This window comes from Abramis brama (assembly GCF_963993115.1).
Source record: "Abramis brama genome assembly, chromosome: 12".
Classification (NCBI taxonomy): Eukaryota; Metazoa; Chordata; class Actinopteri; order Cypriniformes; family Leuciscidae; genus Abramis; species Abramis brama.
In genome coordinates this window covers 18,548,405-18,569,371 of record NC_139974.1, presented here as the reverse complement: position 1 = coordinate 18,569,371, position 20,967 = coordinate 18,548,405, and the positions used below count along the sequence as shown (strand labels likewise).

At 41.4% G+C, this 20,967-nt stretch overlaps 1 protein-coding gene across 2 annotated transcripts in view; it reads right to left on the bottom strand.

Moving 5' to 3' along the window:
• Nucleotides 1-3,641: 3,641 nt before the first annotated feature.
• LOC311093865 (cytosolic 5'-nucleotidase 3-like) overlaps nt 3,642-20,967 on the bottom strand; it is a 104,854-nt gene continuing 87,528 nt past the window's right edge. For both annotated transcript variants that reach the window (XM_084131491.1, XM_084131490.1), the window contains 3 exons: nt 17,967-18,167; nt 16,887-17,875; nt 3,642-4,224 (listed from right to left, as the gene is read on the bottom strand). In XM_084131491.1, coding sequence (XP_083987617.1) covers nt 17,768-17,875; nt 17,967-18,167 — 309 coding nt within the window. In that variant the 3' untranslated portion in view covers nt 3,642-4,224; nt 16,887-17,767. The remainder of the gene's footprint in view (nt 4,225-16,886; nt 17,876-17,966; nt 18,168-20,967) is intronic.

The window sequence follows — 20,967 nt, the reverse complement described above, 5'->3', positions numbered from 1 at the left end:
GGATTTTTACGCGGGTTGGGTGAGAAAAAACACTGATATTATGGATTCGGACGGCACTAAAATCACCGACTTACCCCTGTAAATGTTTAAAATACCGTACGAGCCCATGAGAAACAATATTAGCGTCCGAATAGGACTTAACTGACAGTAGCCTATGCTTTCACTGACCTTTAAAAGCGCTTTTTAATTAAATTAAATTAATTAATTTTAATTTAAATGAATAATTCCCATTTTTTTGTTTGTTGTGGTGAAGCTGCGATGAAATATTGTTCTTGTAAATACTTTCCAGCATTTCAGTAAAGTAGCCTAAATAAGAAGGTTTCGGGAAAGCTGAAACCTTGAGTCCTCTGACGTTAGGTGCTGTAGCCATTAAAGAAAACGTATTTAGGTTAATATATATGTTCAATATTATAATATATGTTTTTATTTATTAAATCTATTTTGGTTATGAAAAGTGAACACTGAACAGCATTATAAGAGGCGCAATATGACATGGTCAGACATGATTATGACCACTTCATAGGTTTGTTTTGTAGAAAGACTTTCTTTAAAGTGAATTTCGTTTTGTATAAATTGTATCTTAATTTTAATAAATTTTTCATCAACCAATTGCCTGGATTTAATAAATAAGAAGCAAATATAACAGACAATAATCATGGAGGTGCCCGCGCAGTCACTTGCATTGCACGTTAACTGGAGCGCATCTCATCCTAACTTAACGAAACTCAGTGTATGCCTCACACAGACATGAGAAATACATAAAATGCTCAAAGCTTGAAATGTCTTTAAATGAAATAATTCAAAACGAAAAAAAAATAAGGTTATAACGTGGTGGTTATTCAAAATACGTTTTCCACTTGTCTAGTTCAGGGTGCTTGCAAGAAAAGTTCTCAAAGTGATCATAGCTGAAAGCTGCTCGGGAATACTTTTTTCATTAGAACCATACTGTAACGCAATGAAACATTCAAACTGCTTTATAATGGTAAAAAAATAAATAGTTTATTAGCCTACTTATTTTGTAATTTAAATTTAATCTACTGTCAAAACTGAGCTAAATACATAAGCATATATAACATAGGCTATGGCTACCGAGCCAGGAACATATCATTCACAAAAAGGCAACATTGTGATAGTGCATAGGGAAGATCAATTAGAGAGCACGTTGGTTGTTCGCGTCATAGATGGTTCGCGCCAGATTACAATAGAGCGTGCTACGATGTTGCATTGACCAATGAAAACACGTCACCAACACACTTAAATTTTAAATAGTTATCAGGCTTACATGTTATAGATGAAATACACCACATAAAGTAGTATCCATGTTTAACAATACAGAGTAGTATTTTATTTTATTTTTTATTTCTGATTGGGCGGGCCAGCTATCAATGTGGGTGGGCCCAGGCCCGTCCAGGCCCGCCCACAGCTCCGCGCCTGCCTCCACTCCATTTGTTATCCTAAATTAGATGCACCTGTTTGAGGTCGTTAGCTGCATAAAGACACCTGTCCACCCCATACAATCAGTAAGAATCCAACTACTAACATGGCCAAGACCAAAGAACTGTCCAAAGACACTAGAGACAAAATTGTACACCTCCACAAGGCTGGAAAGGGCTACGGGGAAATTGCCAAGCAGCTTGGTGAAAAAAGGTCCACTGTTGGAGCAATCATTAGAAAATGGAAGAAGCTAAACATGACTGTCAATCTCCCTCGGACTGGGGCTCCATGCAAGATCTCACCTCGTGGGGTCTCAATGATCCTAAGAAAGGTGAGAAATCAGCCCAGAACTACACGGGAGGAGCTGGTCAATGACCTGAAAAGAGCTGGGACCACCGTTTCCAAGGTTACTGTTGGTAATACACTAAGACGTCATGGTTTGAAATCATGCATGGCACGGAAGGTTCCCCCTGCTTAAACCAGCACATGTCAAGGCCCGTCTTAAGTTTGCCAATGACCATTTGGATGATCCAGAGGAGTCATGGGAGAAAGTCATGTGGTCAGATGAGACCAAAATAGAACTTTTTGGTCATAATTCCACTAAACGTGTTTGGAGGAAGAAGAATGATGAGTACCATCCCAAGAACACCATCCCTACTGTGAAGCATGGGGGTGGTAGCATCATGCTTTGGGGGTGTTTTTCTGCACATGGGACAGGGCGACTGCACTGTATTAAGGAGAGGATGACCGGGGCTATGTATTTGAGATTTTGGGGAACAACCTCCTTCCCTCAGTTAGAGCATTGAAGATGGGTCGAGGCTGGGTCTTCCAACATGACAATGACCCGAAGCACACAGCCAGGATAACCAAGGAGTGGCTCTGTAAGAAGCATATCAAGGTTCTGGCGTGGCCTAGCCAGTCTCCAGACCTAAACCCAATAGAGAATCTTTGGAGGGAGCTCAAACTCTGTGTTTCTCAGCGACAGCCCAGAAACTTGACTGATCTAGAGAAGATCTGTGTGGAGGAGTGGGCCAAAATCCCTCCTGCAGTGTGTGCAAACCTGGTGAAAAACTACAGGAAACATTTGACCTCTGTAATTGCAAACAAAGGCTACTGTACCAAATATTAACATTGATTTTCTCAGGTGTTCAAATACTTATTTGCAGCTGTATCATACAAATAAATAGTTAAAAATCATACATTGTGATTTCTGGATTTTTTTTTTTAGATTATGTCTCTCACAGTGGACATGCACCTACGATGACAATTTCAGACCCCTCCATGATTTCTAAGTGGGAGAACTTGCAAAATAGCAGGGTGTTCAAATACTTATTTTCCTCACTGTATATATATATCACTGATTCTTGAAATAAGGGACAAAACATGTCCCCCATCAAAATGTTACAATTTGCCTTAAAAAACAATAAATTGTTTCATTTAAAAAGGCTTTAAAAGTTGGATATGAAAGACTTGTGTTTGTTTAGACCCTTAGTTTTGTATATATTTATATTATTTCATAGTAATTTTATAAAATACCGCCACTGTACTATGAAAGCCCATGCAAATAAACTCATCCTCTGTAGAGGTCACAGTATCAAACTGCAAAAAAAAAAAGAAAAAGTGTTTTAAAATGCCCAAATATTTGGTCAGAGGTTAATTGGATGGCTTAATAAAATATCACAAAATACTTAAAGTGAACATTGCATTATTTTATACATTAACAACAGCCTTTCAAAATCTGTCATCAATTCATGTCAACTCCGTCAGATATTTTTCAAATTTGAAATAAATCAGGCATATTTTGGTCAGCTTTAACCCTGAGGACCCCCTTTGACTTCTTTCTGTTGATGGATGCAGCAGTCCAACACATGATCTCGTAAGTTTTAAATTTTTTTAAATATTCAGCAAAAAATTGAAATCCCTGTGGTCACCGCTTTTATGTGTCAACACTGTCTTCAAAGTAGGGATGATTTTAATCAAGAATTATGAAATAAAAGTTGGTATTTTGGTTTAGTTTAGTGGCAGCTGGCAACTGAGGAAAATCAAAATGGCTACCATTTATTAGACATGATTAAGTTGAAAAAACATGTTGTTTTGTCAACTCCGTTAGACGTCAACTCCATCAGATATTTTGTCTGACGGTGTTGACATGTAAGCTGGCGGAGTGGAAAAGTGCTCCAAAATACTCATTAAGTAGTCAAGTCAAGTCAAGTCAAGTCACCTTTATATATATATCGCTTTTTACAATACAGATTGTATCAAAGCAGCTTCACATTGATAGCATGAAAATAATACAACAAAGTTTGTTTCTAGAAGAAAATTGCATCATCATCCACCCTAAATAAGGCAGATCAATAATATTGTTGAATATTAAATGTCCCCAACTAAGCAAGCCAAAAGCCAAGGCAACAGTGGCAAGGAACCAAAACTCCATCAGGTGACAGAATGGAGAAAAAAACCTTGGGAGAACCCAGGCTCAGTTGGGGGCCAGTTCTCCTCTGACCAACGAGCGAACAATGTATGATTATGATCCAGGCAGCATTACAGGTCAGAAGTCAGATTGGTCGTGTCGATGAGGCCTTCACAGGGCTGATGAGGCTGGCACTTCAGGGATACGTCATGGTTGGGTCCAGGTGCAGATCCACCATCTGATCTGGATACGGCCGGGATCCACCTCACTTCAGTAAACGGAGAGACTGGTTGACACTTCAGTACTGCGTTGTCGTCGCGTCCGGGCGCAGGTCCTTCATCAGATCTGGATACGGCCTGGATCCGGCGGACTGCGGTAAACTTCGGTATAAACAGAGAGACTAATATTAGCGTAGACGCCATTCTTCTTATGAATTAACTAGTACATCAGGATTTATGGGAAGTGTTCCCGGTTCCGGCTGGCCTAATCTATGCAGCCTAATATGGAATTATAGAAGTCTATAATGTGTTATGTGTATGCTAGGTCAAAGAGATTTGTTTTTAGTCTAGCTTTGAACTGACAGAGTGTGTCTGCTTCCCGGACAATGTTAGGAAGACTGTTCCAAAGTTTTGGTGCTAAATAGGAGAAGGATCTACCGCCAGCAGTCGATTTTGATATTCTAAATGCAAACATGTTATAAATAGATAGAGACTCTGGCCTGTAAATCGTTTCTATTTTGTTTTAGTTGTTCTTGTTGCTTTTGTGCAACAGATGAATGACAATTTATTCGTTTTTTAGATGTTCAATTTATAGATAATTCTATTTTGCGGGAGTCCCGCGAATCGTTTTATTGTCCCGTAACCAGCACACACACGAGTGCATTACCGCCCGCGCCCACACTCGGCCATCAGATCTATGTTCCCGCGCCGCACTCTGTTGCATTGGGTCCCGCGGAAGTGCAGGTCTCTAGTCTACATGTGCATACACAACTTTTAAAAACTGGCAAATGCACTGAAAGCTTCGTTGACAGATTTAAGTTGAAGTTATAAATTAAAGTCCATTTTATTGTCGCCGAATGGGGCATACCGGTAGTTTGCATAGTGAACAAAGCACCTTTCTGTTCGGCCGTAGTTTAAAGTATTCCCATACTTTGGATGATCGTGGTCTGTCATTTTCACCATGAGCGGGAGCAGAAGCCGCCATTACTCAATATTTAAACGTAAATAATTAATGTGACGTGTCGACGCATTTCATGCGTGTCAACGTATTTTCATAGTCGACGTAATCGATGACGTCGACGCGTCGTTGCGGCCCTAGTTAAGAGCTCGCTCAAGTACTGCGGAGCTAAACCATTTAGTGCTTTGTAAGTAATCAGCAATATTTAAAAATTTATACGATGTTTAATAGGGAGCCAATGCAGTGTTGACAGAACAGGGCTAATATGGTCATACTTCCTGGTTCTGGTAAGAACTCGAGCTGCTGCGTTTTGGACCAGCTGTAATTTGTTTATTAAGCGTGCAGGGCAACCACCCATTAGAGCATTACAGTAATCTAGCCTTGATGTCATGAACACATGAACTAATTGTTCCGCATTTGTCAATGAGAGCATATGACGCAATTTAGATATATTTTTAAGATGGAAAAATGCGGTTTTACAGATGCTAGACACGTGACTTTCAAATGAAAGATTGGTATCAAAGAGCACACCCAGGTTCCTAACCAACGATGAAGACTTAACAGAGCAGCCATCAAGAAAACTGGAAGAAAACAGTATTCTAGGTTATTACGTGAGGACGTTTTTTGTCCAATAATTAGAATCTCTGTTTTTTCATAATTAAGTAGTAGGAAATTACTAGTCATCCAATTTTTTATATCAGCTATGCATTCCGTTAATTTTGTGAATTGGTAGGTTTCGTCTGGGCGTGAAGAAATATAGAGCTGAGTATCATCAGCATAACAGTGAAAACTAATGCCATGCTTCCTAATGATATCTCCTAAGGGTAGCATGTACAGAGTGAACAGCAACGGTCCTAGTACTGAGCCTTGGTACGCCATACTGAACTTGTGATCGATAAGACATCTCTTCATTTACTGCTACAAACTGATAACGGTCAGATAAGTATGATTTAAACCATGCTAATGCAATTCTACTAATGCCATCATAATTTTTGAGTCTATTTAAAAGAATGTTGTGGTCGATAGTGTCAAATGCAGCACTAAGATCGAGTAACACTAATAGCGAGATACAACCACGATCGGATGATAGGAGCAAATCATTTGTGACTCTAATGAGAGCTGTCTCAGTACTATGTACTGTATACATACTGTACATAGCTGTCTATGGTACGGTCTAAATCCTCACTGGAAATCCTCGCAGATATAATTTCTTTCTAAAAAGGAACATAGTTGTGAGGATACCGCCTTTTCTAGTATCTTTGACAGAAAAGGTAGATTCGAGATCGGCCTGTAATTGACTAATTCTGTAGGATCAAGTTGCGGTTTTTTCGCAAGCGATTTAATCATAGCCAGCTTAAAAGTTTTCGGTACATATCCTAGTGACAAAGATTAATGAATGATATTAAGAAGAGGATCTGTGACCTCTGGAAGCATCTCTTTCAGTAGCTTAGTCGGTATAGGGTCTAACATACATGTTGTCAATTTAGATGATTTTACGAGTTTAGTAAATTCTTCCTCTCCTGTAGCAATGAATGAATCAAATTTTCCTTCAAGGACACTACAATGCACTGCCTGATGCGATACTGTAGTTGACGGTTGCATAGTTATAATTTTATCCCTGATATTATCAATCTTGTTAGTAAAGAAGTTCATAAAGTCATTACTGCTGTGCTGCTTGGAAACGTCTGGGGTTGAAGATTTATTTTTCGTTAGTTTAGCCACTATTTCAAATAAATACCTAGGGTTTTGTTTATTTTCTTCTAATAGGTTTGAAAAATAAGCAGATCTAGCAACTTTTAAGGCCTCTCTGTATGCAATCGAGCTCTCTTTCCATGAAATGCGAAATACCTCTAGTTTTGTTTTCTTCCAGTTGCGCTCCATTTTTCGGGCTGCTCTCTTAAGGGCCAGAGTGTGCTCGTTGTACCACAGCGTTGGACTATTTTCTTTAATCTTCATTAAGCGCAAAGGAGCAACTGTGTCTAAAGTGCTGGAAAAGAGAGAGTTAAAAGTTTATGTCGCAATATCGAGTTCTTCTAAGCTATCTGGGACACTGAGATGATGAAACTGATCAGGAAGATCATTAATAAAGCAATCTTTAGAGGCAGAAGTGATAGGTCTAACATATTTGTAACACGGAGTCGACTTTGCAGCCTTGGCTAAATTAAGTTTACATGAGACTAAATAATGATCTGAGATGTCATCGCTCTGCTGCAGAATTTCAACGGCATCAACATTTATTCCATGTGATAATATTAGATCTAGAGTATGATTACGAGAATGAGTAGGTCCTGACACGTGTTGTCTAACTCCAGTAGAGTTCAGAATGTCTTTATATGCCAATCCCAATGCATCTTTTTCATTATCTACATGTATATTAAAATCACCAACAATTAGGACTTTATCTGCAGCCAGTACTAACTCTGATAGAAAATCAGCAAATTATTTAATAAAGTCTTTATGGTGCCCTGGTGGCCTGTATACAGTAGCCAGCACAAATGTTAAACGTGATTGATCATTTACACTAGATAGTGTTACATTTAGCAACAACACTTCAAAATAAATATATTTAAAACAAGACTTCTCAGTAATTCTGAAGATAGTACTATAAATTACAGCAACTCCTCCCCCTTTGCCTTTGAGACGAGGTTCATGTTTATAACAATAATCTTGTGGGGTGGACTCATTTAAAGTAATGTATAACAACTACATAACATGATAATATGATCTAAGTATACATGTTGATTGACTTAAAATATCTTAATATATTTAAAATATATTAATATATTTTATCTGTACTGTAGGCAGACATGGCTAGACCAAAACTGTCAGTGGAGGAGCAAAGAAAAAGAAACAGAAACAGAGAGTACCAGAGAAAAATGAGAGAAAGAATTAACAGTGACCCAGAAAGCAGAAGAGACCAGTTAGAAAAGGAGAGACAGAGATGGAAGGACAGGGTCCAAAACAAAAAAGTAAAACAAATAGGAGAATTAGGACCAAGAGCAAAGAGGCACCGCAGAAAGTATTGGAGGAAAGCAAAGAAAAGGTCCAGAGCTATGCAGAATAGACGACTAAATGAAATAGACACCCCACTAGAAAGTCCTCTGGACCAGACTGTTGAGGAGCCTACTTCAAGCAAGCATGCTCTTGCAGCTGAGAGGGAGAGGAGAAAAAACAGGAAAAGACACGCAAGGGAGATAAAAGTATTGAAAGAAAAGGTTAAGACATTAACAAAAGAGCGACACAAACTAAGAAAGCAGGAATGGCAGAAGAAGAAGGCTCAAATAGAAAAGTCAAAATGTCAAACTAAAAGATAAAACAGATAGATAGTCCAAATAGATTCTCCACGAACAGAAACAGAGAGGATGATAACGGGAAGCCAACTTCGGAACCCCAACATTAAGAGATCTCTTCTTTTCCACAATGTTCTCTGCCAAGAGCTGAGAAGGAATAATACAACTCCTGTGGCACAGAGACGAGCCGTTGAAAAATCAGGTCACAGACAACTGGCATTATCAGGCAAGGTTCTAAAGAAGTATCGGCTTCTTTATAGGCTTCGCCAGTTTGGTGTTAGCTACAAGTTAATGAGTGACAAAAAACAGACGACACATAAGAAGGCAACATATCTCCAACGTATCAGCCAGACTGTTAAGGAGTTCACTGTAAAATCATCTCGCATGACAACTGATAAAACAGACACCATCACCAGGAAAAAGATGAAACATCAAAGGATGATTTTAACAGACTCAATGCTGAACCTCCATAGTGACTTTCTCAAGAAGAACCCGAGTATGAAGCTGAGTTACTCATCCTTCTGTACTCTGAGGCCCTTCTATGTTACAGCACCTAAGGCATCCGACAGAAGTACATGTCTGTGTCGTCATCATGAAAATGCAGACTTGATGCTTCAGGTTCTAATGTCATCGGGTGCTCTAAAGTCAACCAAACTGGAGGATAGTTTTCAATTAGTTTGTTGCACTCCAGCAACTGAGGCCTGCCTTCTTCGCACCTGTTTACGGTGCAAAACCAAGCACACAGTTTTGGCTCCAGAGATAAGTGGAATCAGTGTTCAATGGAGGCAGTGGGAGCGAGATCAAGACCAAACAGCCAGTGGGATCCACTTCAACATGAAACTCAACTTACATAGTGGGAGTCTTTCAGAGTTGCTTCATCTGTATGAGGAGAAACTTAGAAGTGAGACTGTCGGTACACGATCCGTTCCACCTGCACGATCCGTTTCACGCATGCGCGTAATTACGTACGTTAAATAACAAACGGACGTATTTTGTTATTCTGTGCCGTGATGAAGACAGAAATATTATGTCGGTGCCTGTAACAGTTTTATACACTGCTGTCACGTTATTTGAGCTGTTTCTGGATGAAGGCAGACTGCTGACAGTGAGGCGTGTTGACAGAGTTCAGGGAAATCTTCCTAATTTTAAAATGAATTAAAATGAATACGCGCTTAAGGTGCGTGACAAAAACACACGCGCACTTCAGTTAGTGCGATTAAAGTGTTTACATGGTGTAATCATGGTGTAAGTGTAATCGCATACTGCGATTAAAAATGCCGTACGCCACCTGTTTCAATACGATTATAGTTGATGCGATTATGAGCTTAATCACATTATTAAGTATTGTGTTTACATGAGGTAAAGTATAATCGCAATATTGCTAAAATCCCATTATACGCATGCGTGAAACGGATCGTGCAGGTGGAACGGATCATGTACCAACCGAGACAACAACACGTGTGCCTGGTTCACAATCAGGCAAAAGCATACAGAGAATTGATTAAAACATGCAGTGAGAACACAGTAATTGTACATGTTGATTTTTCATGGTCATATGCTTGGTCATATGCTTCAGTAAATATGTTTCTGAAATTCAGGCTTGTCATTTTGGCCAGAACTTACCTCAGTTAACTCTTCATACTGGAATGTATGGGTGAAATGGTTTTCACCAAGGGTGAAAAGGGGGCATTTTGCTCAGTTTCAGAGTCTAAGAGACAAGATGCAGCAGCAATCTGGACTCACATGGATCCTGTCCTTAGAGATATACGGACTAAATATCCATCAGTTACTACTGTGCACTTCTGGTCAGATAGCCCCAGTAAGCAGTATAAGAATAAGAAGAACTTCTACCTCATTTCTGAAGTACCACCTACTCTGGGCTTCAACAGGACCACATGGAATTACTTCCCAATATCCCATGGAAAAGGTGCCCCCGACGGCATTGGAGGAACAGTAAAAAGAACTGCAGACTCCTTGCTTCTGCGGGGAAATGATGTTGTGGATGGTAAAGATTTCTTTGAGAAGATCTCGAACAGTTTGAATGGTGTTCAACTGTATCATATTTTGGAAGAGAACTTGGAGACATATGACACACTTGTTACACAACACCTCAAACAGGTTCCATCAACAAGACAAATACACCAGGTAATCCCACATCAAAATTGCATCTGCCATAGACAGCTATCATGCTTTTGCAGTGAGCCATTGGATTTGCCAATGTTTTTCCCCAGCTACTCTTTGTATAAGATACTGCTCAGAGGAGCAGCAGACTGATGCAAGGGCCAGGAAGAGCCGTCCATTGGCCATGTTGATGGAGGAGATGGAAGACAAGTTGGGAGAAGCAGGGGATTCGGTCGATGAAAGATGAAATGGAAGAGGAGCCATTGAAAGGACCTGAGGGTGCTATTGTTGATATAATTATAGGTTTAAAATTCTAAATAAGGCACATCTAATGTCCAACAACAAATATTTTAGCATATAGGCTATATATTTTATGTACTTTATTATGTCTTTCAATTCAAACACATTTAACACAATCATACAACTGGACAGTTCTCTTTCAAAAGCTACAATCGATGCTGCGCTGCTCAGTCTTTAAACGTGACCAGCTGTGAATATAGTGTGCAAACACGTCAATAGAATTGACCCGGAGGTAATATAGCCTTGGTCGATGACGCCATCGGCGCGCACCTGCGACGCGAGGATATAAATAGATGAGCCGCACAGTGCATCATCAGGTCTTTTGTTTTCAGACCACTCTGTGTATGTGTGCGTCAATCTCTCTGTATCTCTCTACAAAACTCACCTCAGATCTTTGTTAGGAGTTAGTGTTCATAACTGGCAGTGTGCAGATTTCAAGTGAAAAGAGTTCAACTTAAAAGAAATCAGCTGGTTAAAAATGAGTCAACAGCAAAATAAGCGCTGTGTCCCTCCATGTTCTCGTCCTATGTCAGAACTGGATGTACATGCTTACTGCTTTGTGTGTTTGGGGGAGGAGCATGCTGTCGCTGCATTGGAGTCAGGCGAGTGCGAGCATTGTGAATTATTCACTGTCAAAATGCTTCGTGCTCGTCTTGGCTACTTTCAGTCCGCACCCACATTACCATCGTGGGGCTCCCAAATGGATTTGGCTGACGAGCAAGAGACGGGTCCGTCCCTTTGCTCGTTCACCAGATCCACACGTTTCCTCGCGTGATCCCGAAGCACGCTCCGGTGCTTCTTCGGCTCACGCGAGGGACGATGATGAATTTCTTGGGTCTGCGGACTTCGAGCAGCCATTCTCTGAGCGTTCCTCGCATGACGATAAATCCGTCAAGGAATTACTCGAGGTGGTTACTCACGCGGTGGCCAGTTTACAGCTTGACTGGCCCCGCGAACAAGAACCCCCAAACGCAGTAAGTAAGAAAGAGGATAGGTTTCTGTCCGGTGGCAAGGGGTAGGGAGCACAACATCAGTCTCTCTCCTTTTTCGAGGACCTCCATGATGAACTATCTAAATCATGGAGTAAACCATATAGCTCGAGTATCTTCATGCCTTTGACATCGACTTTTTAGACTGTCGTGGGTGTGAAGTCACGCGGGTATGCGGAGATGCCCCAGGTTGAGATGCTCGCAAGCTATCTCTCGCCTGGGTTTGCATCTTCGCTGGAGAAACCTCCCCTCCCCTCGAAGCCGTGTAGAACAACGTCAGCTCTCGTGGGTAAAGCTTACCAAGCTGCAGGTCAGGCTGATGTGCGGATGTTACAGGCATACCAGGCTGACCTCTTGAAGGATTTGAGTGCAGGGGGGACTATTGATGAGGAACCTTTCACTGAGCTTCGTAAAGCCACAGACCTGTCTCTTCATGCCACCAAGCAAACGGCCTGTGCCATCAGCTGTTCAATGTCTGCTTTGGTGAGCACGGAGAGGCATCTGTGGCTTAATCTGTCTGGCATCAAAGACAAAGAGAGAGTCTTTTTACTTGATGCCCCGATATCCCCCTCTGGTTTATTTGGTGATGCAGTTAACTCCGTAGTCACCAGATTTAGAGAAGTTTAGAAACACGAGGAAGCATTTGTCCAGTTTCTTCCTCGCCGCACTCAAGGGGAGGGGCCATCGGCCACCCAACCTCTCCCCGGTCCTTCAAGATCTAGGGAGGTTAAGAAGCAGAGTGTGGCTCATCGCGCTCCCCCTCAGAGAGACTAGAGACCGGCTCATCGCGCTCAGCAACCTCCCAAGGCAGACCTCAGGACTGTTATCACTAATAAAAGGAAGAAGTCCTGATGGTCTTGCGCCCAGTCTGGTGGGGGTAGCCCCCCGCGGGACGGGGCGCATCAAATGTCTGCTCACCCCGTTCCGCTTCCCTCACGAAACCTCTCCATCTCCGTCGCCTCTGGCATTTCGGGGGCCAGTGGTTTCCAGCCAAACGTTAAATGTCCCGTTGCTTCCTGCTGTCGTCAAACAGGATACAGGACATTTCTAACATCCCCTCAACAGGAATTGTTAAAACTAGTACCATATCAGAGAGTCTGACAGCATGGAAACTTCTGCCAGGCATTTCTGCATGGGTATTAAGCACATTACAAATAGGATACAGAATCCAATTTATTCATCGTCCTCCGCGTTTCAGCGGCGTGGTCTCCACTTCCGTGAAGCCGGAGCTGGTGCACGTATTGTCACAAGAGCTACAATCTCTACTGAGCAAAGAGGCCATAGAACATGTTCCTCTTCCAGAGAGAGAGTCAGGCAGAAGATACGTCTGGTTCCAAAGAAGGATGGGGTGTTGTGTTCAATCTTAGATCTTCGAGGCTTAAAAAACCGAATGGTAAAAGCGCTCAAGTTCAAGATCTGCAAGATGCAGATTCAACATCACGATTGGTTCGTCACGATCGATCTGAAGGACGCGTACTTTCATATAGAAATATTGCCACAACACAGGAAGTTCCTGAGGTTCGCTTTCGGGGGCAATTTCGGGTTCTTCCATTCGGCCTAGCCTACATACACAAAATGCATTAATGCAGCACTGGCTCCATTAAGACTCCAGGGCATTCGCATTTTAAATTACATAGATGACTGGATAATACTAGCACAATCGCAAGAGATGGAGCTTCAACACAGAGACATCGTGTTAGCTCATCTAGTTTCCCTAGGGTTGAGACTCAACACCAAGAAAAGTGTTCTTTCTCCTGCCCAGATAATGACTTATCTCAGGATCGTTTGGGATTCGACCATGATGCGGGCACAACTGTCTCCCACTCGAATCGAGGCCATTCAGAATACCCTGAGCAAAGTGAGGCTAGGCCAACATCTCACTGTTCGTCAGTATCAAAGAGTACTAGGTTTCATGGCATCAGCAGCCACAGTGATCCCTTTGGGGTTGTTGCACATGAGACCGTTTCAGTTGTGGCTCAGAGCCAGAGGATTCAGCTCGAATGGCACATCAACTGCCTCAAGCTGACGGCTGTAATTCTGAAATACTTTCTCCCTTAATTGACGGGCTGTCATGTCCTAGTGCGGGTGGACAATACAGCGACAGTCTCTTACATAAATCACCAGGGAGGTCTGCGCTCACGCAATCTGAACAGAATAACGAGACAGATCATTCTCTGGGCCCAGGACAAATTCCTGTCACTCAGAGCAATATACATTCCAGGGCATCTGAATGTGGGAGTGGATTTACTGTCCAGACAGAAACTACTAATGGGGGAATGGAAACTCCACCCAGAAGTAGTGAAACAGATTTGGACCAGATTTTACGAAGCGGAGGTGGATCACATCGCCTCTTATCAGCGCAATGTCCCCTCTACTTCTCTCTGAGTCACTCAGCCCCCCTGGGTCTGGACGCGATGGTGCATACTTGGCCCAAAAAGCGCCTGAATGCGTTTCCTCCAGTCGCTCTACTTCAGGAAGTAGCCAGAGTTCGCCAACAAGGGTCTTGCCTCTTACTGATAGCGCCGCGTTGGCCGAACAGAGTTTGGTTCTCGGAGATAATATCTCTCCTCAATGGCTCGCCATGGCCGATTCCGGAGAGGAGGGACCTTCTGTCTCAGGCGGAGGGCACAATATTCTATCCCAGGCCCAACCTGTGGAACCTTCATGTTTGGCCTAGTGTTGCTTTCGTCAACGAAAATTATGACTAAATATCGTCGTCAACGAACCTTTATCACCTGACGAAAACAAGACGAGACGCAACGCTGGTCATGTGACGATGACTATAATTAAATGTATAATGCAATATTGTTGATGAATAAAAACAAGACTAAATGTGGTTTACAAAATAAAAACTACGCTCAAATGTCTCTTCATTTTCGTTGACCAAAACGAGATGAGACGAAATGTTATAACGTCACGACGAATGAGAAAGTTGTGCGTGAGCCCATAAATTTAAGCTTTGTCGGCTTTGAATTCTAGTTTGCGATCTGGTCACCCGATTATCAGCGAATTTAACAATATTCCATTAGTTGTTGCATACAGCAAGCTTGAATTGTCTACTTTTAAACAAAAAAATTCAAAACGAAAAAAAAAACGACTATACTCTCTGCTTATCGTCTTGTAAGAATCAGTCAACAAACACGGTGAGTAATGTCTTGTCCTGTTATTGTCACCTGCACTTCATGTCACATGTTTAGCATAGCCTTCTCTGTCGGCAATATAGGATTTATATGTGATAAATGCAAGGAGACAGTCAGGCTGACAGAGAAGATTTCAGAACTAGAGACACGCATCAAAACTTGAATTGAGGATAGTAAGAGTGCTAGAGCTTTAGAGATTCTAATTATTGGACAAAAAACTTCCACACGTAATAATCTAGAACACTGTCTAACACTAGATGGCTGCTCTGTTAAGTCTTCGTCGTCTGTTAGGAACCTGGGTGTGCTCTTTGATACCAATCTTTCATTTGAAAGTCACGTGTCTAGTATCTGTAAAACCGCATTTTTCCATCTTAAAAATATATCTAAATTACGCCATATGCTCTCATTGACAAATGCGGAACAATTAGTTCATGCTTTCATGACCTCAAGGCTAGATTATTGTAATGCTCTACAGGGTGGTTGCCCTGCACGCTTAATAAACAAACTACAGCTAGTTCAAAACGCAGCAGCTCGAGTTCTTACCAGAACCAGGAAGTATGACCATATTAGCCCGGTTCTGTCAACACTGCATTGGCTGCCTATTAAACATCGCATAAATTTTAAAATATTGCTGATTACTTACAAAGCACTAAATGGTTTCCCTTTACCACTCTACAGATAAAGCGTTGTCGGGAAAATTCGGTTTGCATATCTACCCCGAAGTGATACAATTCTGTATCAAAATGTTAAGGCCAGACAAGTAGTTTTTTAAGGCTTGGTTTGTAGGGAATTACAAACCTGCGCACATATATTCAAACGCGTATACCAATAGACTGAACTCGTAATACGCATGTGCACGCCATCAGCGTTCTCACAGGTTTCACGTTTAAAGTCTGTGTAGAGTTTCCTGTTAAAACGGTGTTGTGTTAGCGGCCCCCAAGTTAATAACTAATGATCATTGCGACCGAAGTGAATCAATCAAATTAACTTTAGCTGGAAAATAACTTTATTCAAGAACTACTATAAAGCCAAAAGAATCTCTGTCACTTTAAACTATCCTTGTATCTCTGTAAAGCCGCTTTGGAACAATCTACATTGTTAAAAGCGCTATATAAATGAAGATGACTTGACTTGACTTGACTAAACCTTGAAGGGAAAAGACATCGCCTATGGGGTCAAAGCCTGTTCCCCAAATGTTCTCTGCTGAATCCTTTGCAAGAGGCATATATACCCCTCGGGTCCCAGCAAGTTTTCACCAAGGTGGTAGGACCCAGCGATCTTTTGCGCCACTTTGCATACCTTGTTTATTCGTGTAGCCTGCCCTCCAGATAATAAATATGCACTTGCTTTGCAATTCATCCATTGGGTTATTATGGAATAAAACTAATAGAGAGTTCTAGACTTTGACGGGTTCTTCTTAATTATTTTCATGTTGCTGTTCTCATGATTGCTGTGTGAAATTTTTATAGATAACTCCCGCTAGAGCATCGTCCACGAGACATGCCTACGCGTTGAAGTGGAACCTCTTCATCACCTGGTGCTCTTCTTGCAGAGAAGACCCCAGAAAATGCCAGATTAGTGTCGTGCTTTCCTTCCTGCAAGATGGGTTGAAGCGAAAGGCTGTCTCCCTCCACCCCCTTCATCCAGAAATTAAGTATGGACTTCTTTAACAGGTGTCAATACATCCATCTGCCTATCTAGGGTACCCTGCAAACTCCTTGTAAGTCTTGAAGCTGACTTCTGCATGATACTTAGAACGTGATACTTAGACCATAAAAGTGAATGTCATGTAAGGACAAAGTTTGTAAGTGGTGGAGACATACTATGTTGCCTGGTGGCTATATCAGGTGACTATATCAGCACGTGACTTAAAATATGTGAAAATATTGACCATAAAGGACAACTACACTACATACAGATTGACAGGAGAGTCAGTGTCAGAAAAGATGATGCCAACAGCCAACTTGCAGCATCCTCTAAACAAATCATTATTTTGGATAACCTTGCAAACAAAGTTATACCGGACCTGTGTATTGGCTTCTGCAATCAGACCCATCATTCCTGCTGTACAAGAAGCAAAAATGACATGTTGGTCATAAAATTCTGCACTGTACAGTTTCTTGAATGCCTCCATTATGGAAGCGGATTAGTCTCTAATATAATTCACGCAAAAAACATGATTCACACATGCGTAGACAATTTCACATGCAGGAAACCTAATTTACGAACACACAAAAAAATTCACGTGCGTGAAAAAAATAAATATATTCACAAAAATACACTTCACACATTTCTGTGTGTTTACTGAAGTTAAAAAGTTCGAGATCAGTTGAAGCAATAGTTTATTAACTGCTGTTTAGTCCATATGTGAACAAACATTTATTTTTAGTATTGATGGATTTTCATGTCCTGTCCACCACAGATTCAACTGATGATGATGATAATGTAATGACGTGCAAATATAGGAGACATCTGTTTTGTTTTAAACATATATTATGTAGTTTTATTGTTTCAGATTTCCGAGACAGATGATGTACTGTCATTAGAGTATCAGTAGACTGTCTGCTTAATATCTGCTAACACTTTATTTTGATGCTCCTCCATCAGACATTCTACTGACAATAAGGAACTTGGGAACTACAAGTCAACTTATTCTCCTAACCCGAAACCTAACACCTAACCATAACCATACCTAACATTCTACTGACAGTCTACTACAGCCTACTACTACTCTAAGTAACTTTTCAACTACATGTCAACTAACTCTCATTATAGTTAGTAGAATGTCTAAAGTGGACTATCGAAATAAAGTGTAACCCTATTAACATGTTTAGCATAATGGCGACACCAAGAAAATCAAGATAAGTCTGTCCTTTTCTTGGAGATCTGAACAATATAGTTCTAAGTTCATTGTCCTGTGATGTATAGCAGAATGGCATTGGGAACATCCATGGTTTCGTCTTTCTCCAGGATGATATCATAGGTGTTAAAGTATGACTGTCTCCTCTCATCCACCTAAGAAAAAAAAACAAAAAAACAAACAAAAAACAAACACATTCATGTGTTTCCCACTTTTTTCTTAAAGTTCTATTCCATTTTTTATTACCTTATCATTGAGGTATCCGATCTTCAGGATGTTTTGTAAGTCCATGACTCCATCAGCCATGTTGAGATCCCCGAGAGAGTCTCCGAGCAGCAGGACATTACAATGGCTCTGGAGCTCTTTGAAGTGTTCAACATTGAGCACAGCTCCTTCCCGTTTGTTGTAGATGTGAATTAGCTCTCCTTTAAATGCTCGCAAAACACCCTGCAAAGCCCATAGTTAGTCACACTGATGAACAATAATCTAATAATGTGGTGTGGTGTTTTGCGGTTTATGCTATAATTTTCAGAAGCAAAATCAGGAGACAATTCCTTATCTTTTACATTTTTAAAGCTCAAATGAAGGAAATATATATTTAAAGGGGGGCTAATATGTTAATAATAGGGGTTGAACGACCTATTGAACGACATTTATGTGAGCTGAGTCGACGTCGACTAGTCGCTGATGACGTTATTAATGAACAAATAAGCCTAAACCTCAAGCTGAGACTCGAATGCAGGAGAGAAACCCTCTGAAACCCTCTGTGTTCGGCGATGGTTTGACTCTGGCTCAACGTGTTTTATGACTTTGCGTGCGAGTCCGCTTCCGAAGATGCATAATTTCGAAGCGTGGTCCGCTGTGTGTTCACAGCGCGTTCTGCTCAATGTTCCGCAAGCAACCTCCGTGTGTGTGTGTGTGTTTGTGTGTGTGTGTTTGTGTTGCGAGCTCTGCTCACGCTCACCGAAAAGGCAAAGTCCGCTAAAAAAAGCGTGCCGACATGAAATTTCTCAGGACTTGTTTCTTTTTGCAATAGCACTACTGTGCTGTAACATGGTGTGTATAGCCGTGCTGGGAAACACTGGTAAAATTACACGAATCACAATCCTCTCATTCACTGGTCCTCTCCCTGCTCTGCTCATGCTCTGATAAAGATAGCTTTGTAGGACTATACTTTATTTTGACAATTGGTCAAAAAATAAATCTGTTAAATCTGATTCTGCTGCATATAACTGATTGAAGAATAATATATTGATATTTTATATTATTTTAATATAGGTACCAGTATTAGCCTTTTCACCATTTGTATCACTCCGCTTGTCTGTGTTTGCACCACTTGCATCATTAAGTCAATAGGTGGCGACAAGTGACTGTCTTTATGAGTGAACAATTTAACTTTAAACTGATTAGTGCCAAAAACATTAACTCAGGAAAGAAACAAGTTGCTGAAACCAATCTTTAATGCTAATATAAATTGCTCATTTGCCTCTGGACACAAAAAGATTGCACTGGTTTTTGATTGAAATGTAACATCTATGCAAAATAATCCTTGAAAGATTTCTCATTTAAGGCCATTCCTGTTTGGAATATGTGATTGTGTATTGTCAACAATAAGCAGAAACATTCTGCATTTCCATTTTGTAGTGTGGATCATTCATTGCAACATTTATCCTCATTCTCATTTTTAAGAATTTGTTATCTTGACAAATAATTTATGCTACTGCCCACTGACATGCTTTTAAAGCTATTGTTATCCAAACTTTTTGGCCTTTAAACACCTTAAAATGCACATGTAGCTCCGAGAAATCCAAATTTTATCGGGGGAGCATGTCCCCGAACCCCCCTAACTACCTCACATTTGAATACGCATGACTGTGTGGTAATGTGTGCTGGTGTGACTACAGTGCCAAGGCTGAATTTTTGAGCCAGTTTGCCCCTGCATATATACAATATACATTATTCTCTGTATCATATCATTATTACCCAGCCCCTGATGTTTCGGGCTCATCCCCTGATGTTTTTAAAACCTAGAAACACCCCTGCAAATGCATATACAATATTTGTAACTTAAATAAGTAATAATCAAATAAAGAGACAATATATTAACATTTTAAAACTCTTACAGTTACAACCGGCTCTTTGAGGGCAGCCATAATGCTGAAGTGGCCCTCAGTGAAAATGAGTTTGACACCCCTGTTTTAAGGCGAGTGGGATGCACCACTGTTTCATTGATTTAGTTTGACCGCATAAGAAGATGCCCGATGACTGCGGTTAGCCAACTGGGAGATGGGGAGACTAGCTTTGTTTAGGCCACCTTTTCTAGGCCCCTCTCCATGTGGAGCAAGCAGTGCTTTCCCTAGAAAAGGCTGACTGGTCGCTCAGGGTGCTGCTGAGTGATGATGTCGTCTCCAGGTCATCATCAGACGACCACTAGCGCCTGAGCCGCCTGCATGCAGGATCGAGACTGCGGCTTCCAGTGTCATCTTACACCTGCCGATTTGCCCTTTTCCCATCGCTACAGGACTTAGTTTGGGACTGGGGTGGGTGGTAGACGTGGATATTTCCTTCTTGCCTGCGCAGAGGAGTTTTCAAGTGGAGCGCAGTGTGCGCAGAACTGACCCCACCCTTTAAGCCCGGGCTTCAACTGCCATGGCCTAGCAATCTGGGACGGTGACAGCGAGGTCCTCGAGCCGTAGGTTTTACATCAGAGTTTCCCTCTCCTAGGCAGATGGCCAGCCAAGGCTGAAGAGATCTGCCTTCCCTGCTATTTGAAACCATAGCTGGTAGGTGGCCGGTGACTCCGTCGTGGGAGTTCATTCACCCAATGATGCAGTGTGGAAACATCACCCCCTCACGTCGTTTAGCCCGCCAGCTGAAGCGGTGTACCGGGGTGTGGCACCAAGAGCCAGACGTGAGAGATTTAGGAGATGGATGAGGACCAGTGTGTCCGTCCACTCAATAGTTGAGTGCAGCTATCAGGAAACAAAGGCACTACCTCTACCCAGAGCTCCCTACACCCCAAAATCATAATAAACCCAGAATAATAATCAACATTAATATTGTCACAATTATGTTGTTTAGTTCAGTTTCTGTCTTGTCTGTATTCATTCTCGTTAGTCTCTGTGGTTTCTAATTAGTTCATTCTTGTCAGCTGTTCCCGTTTAGTGTCCTCATTTACTGTGTATTTATTCTTCCTCTTCTGTTCTGTCCTTTGTTGGTTATTGTTGTGTTGTGCACGGATATCCTT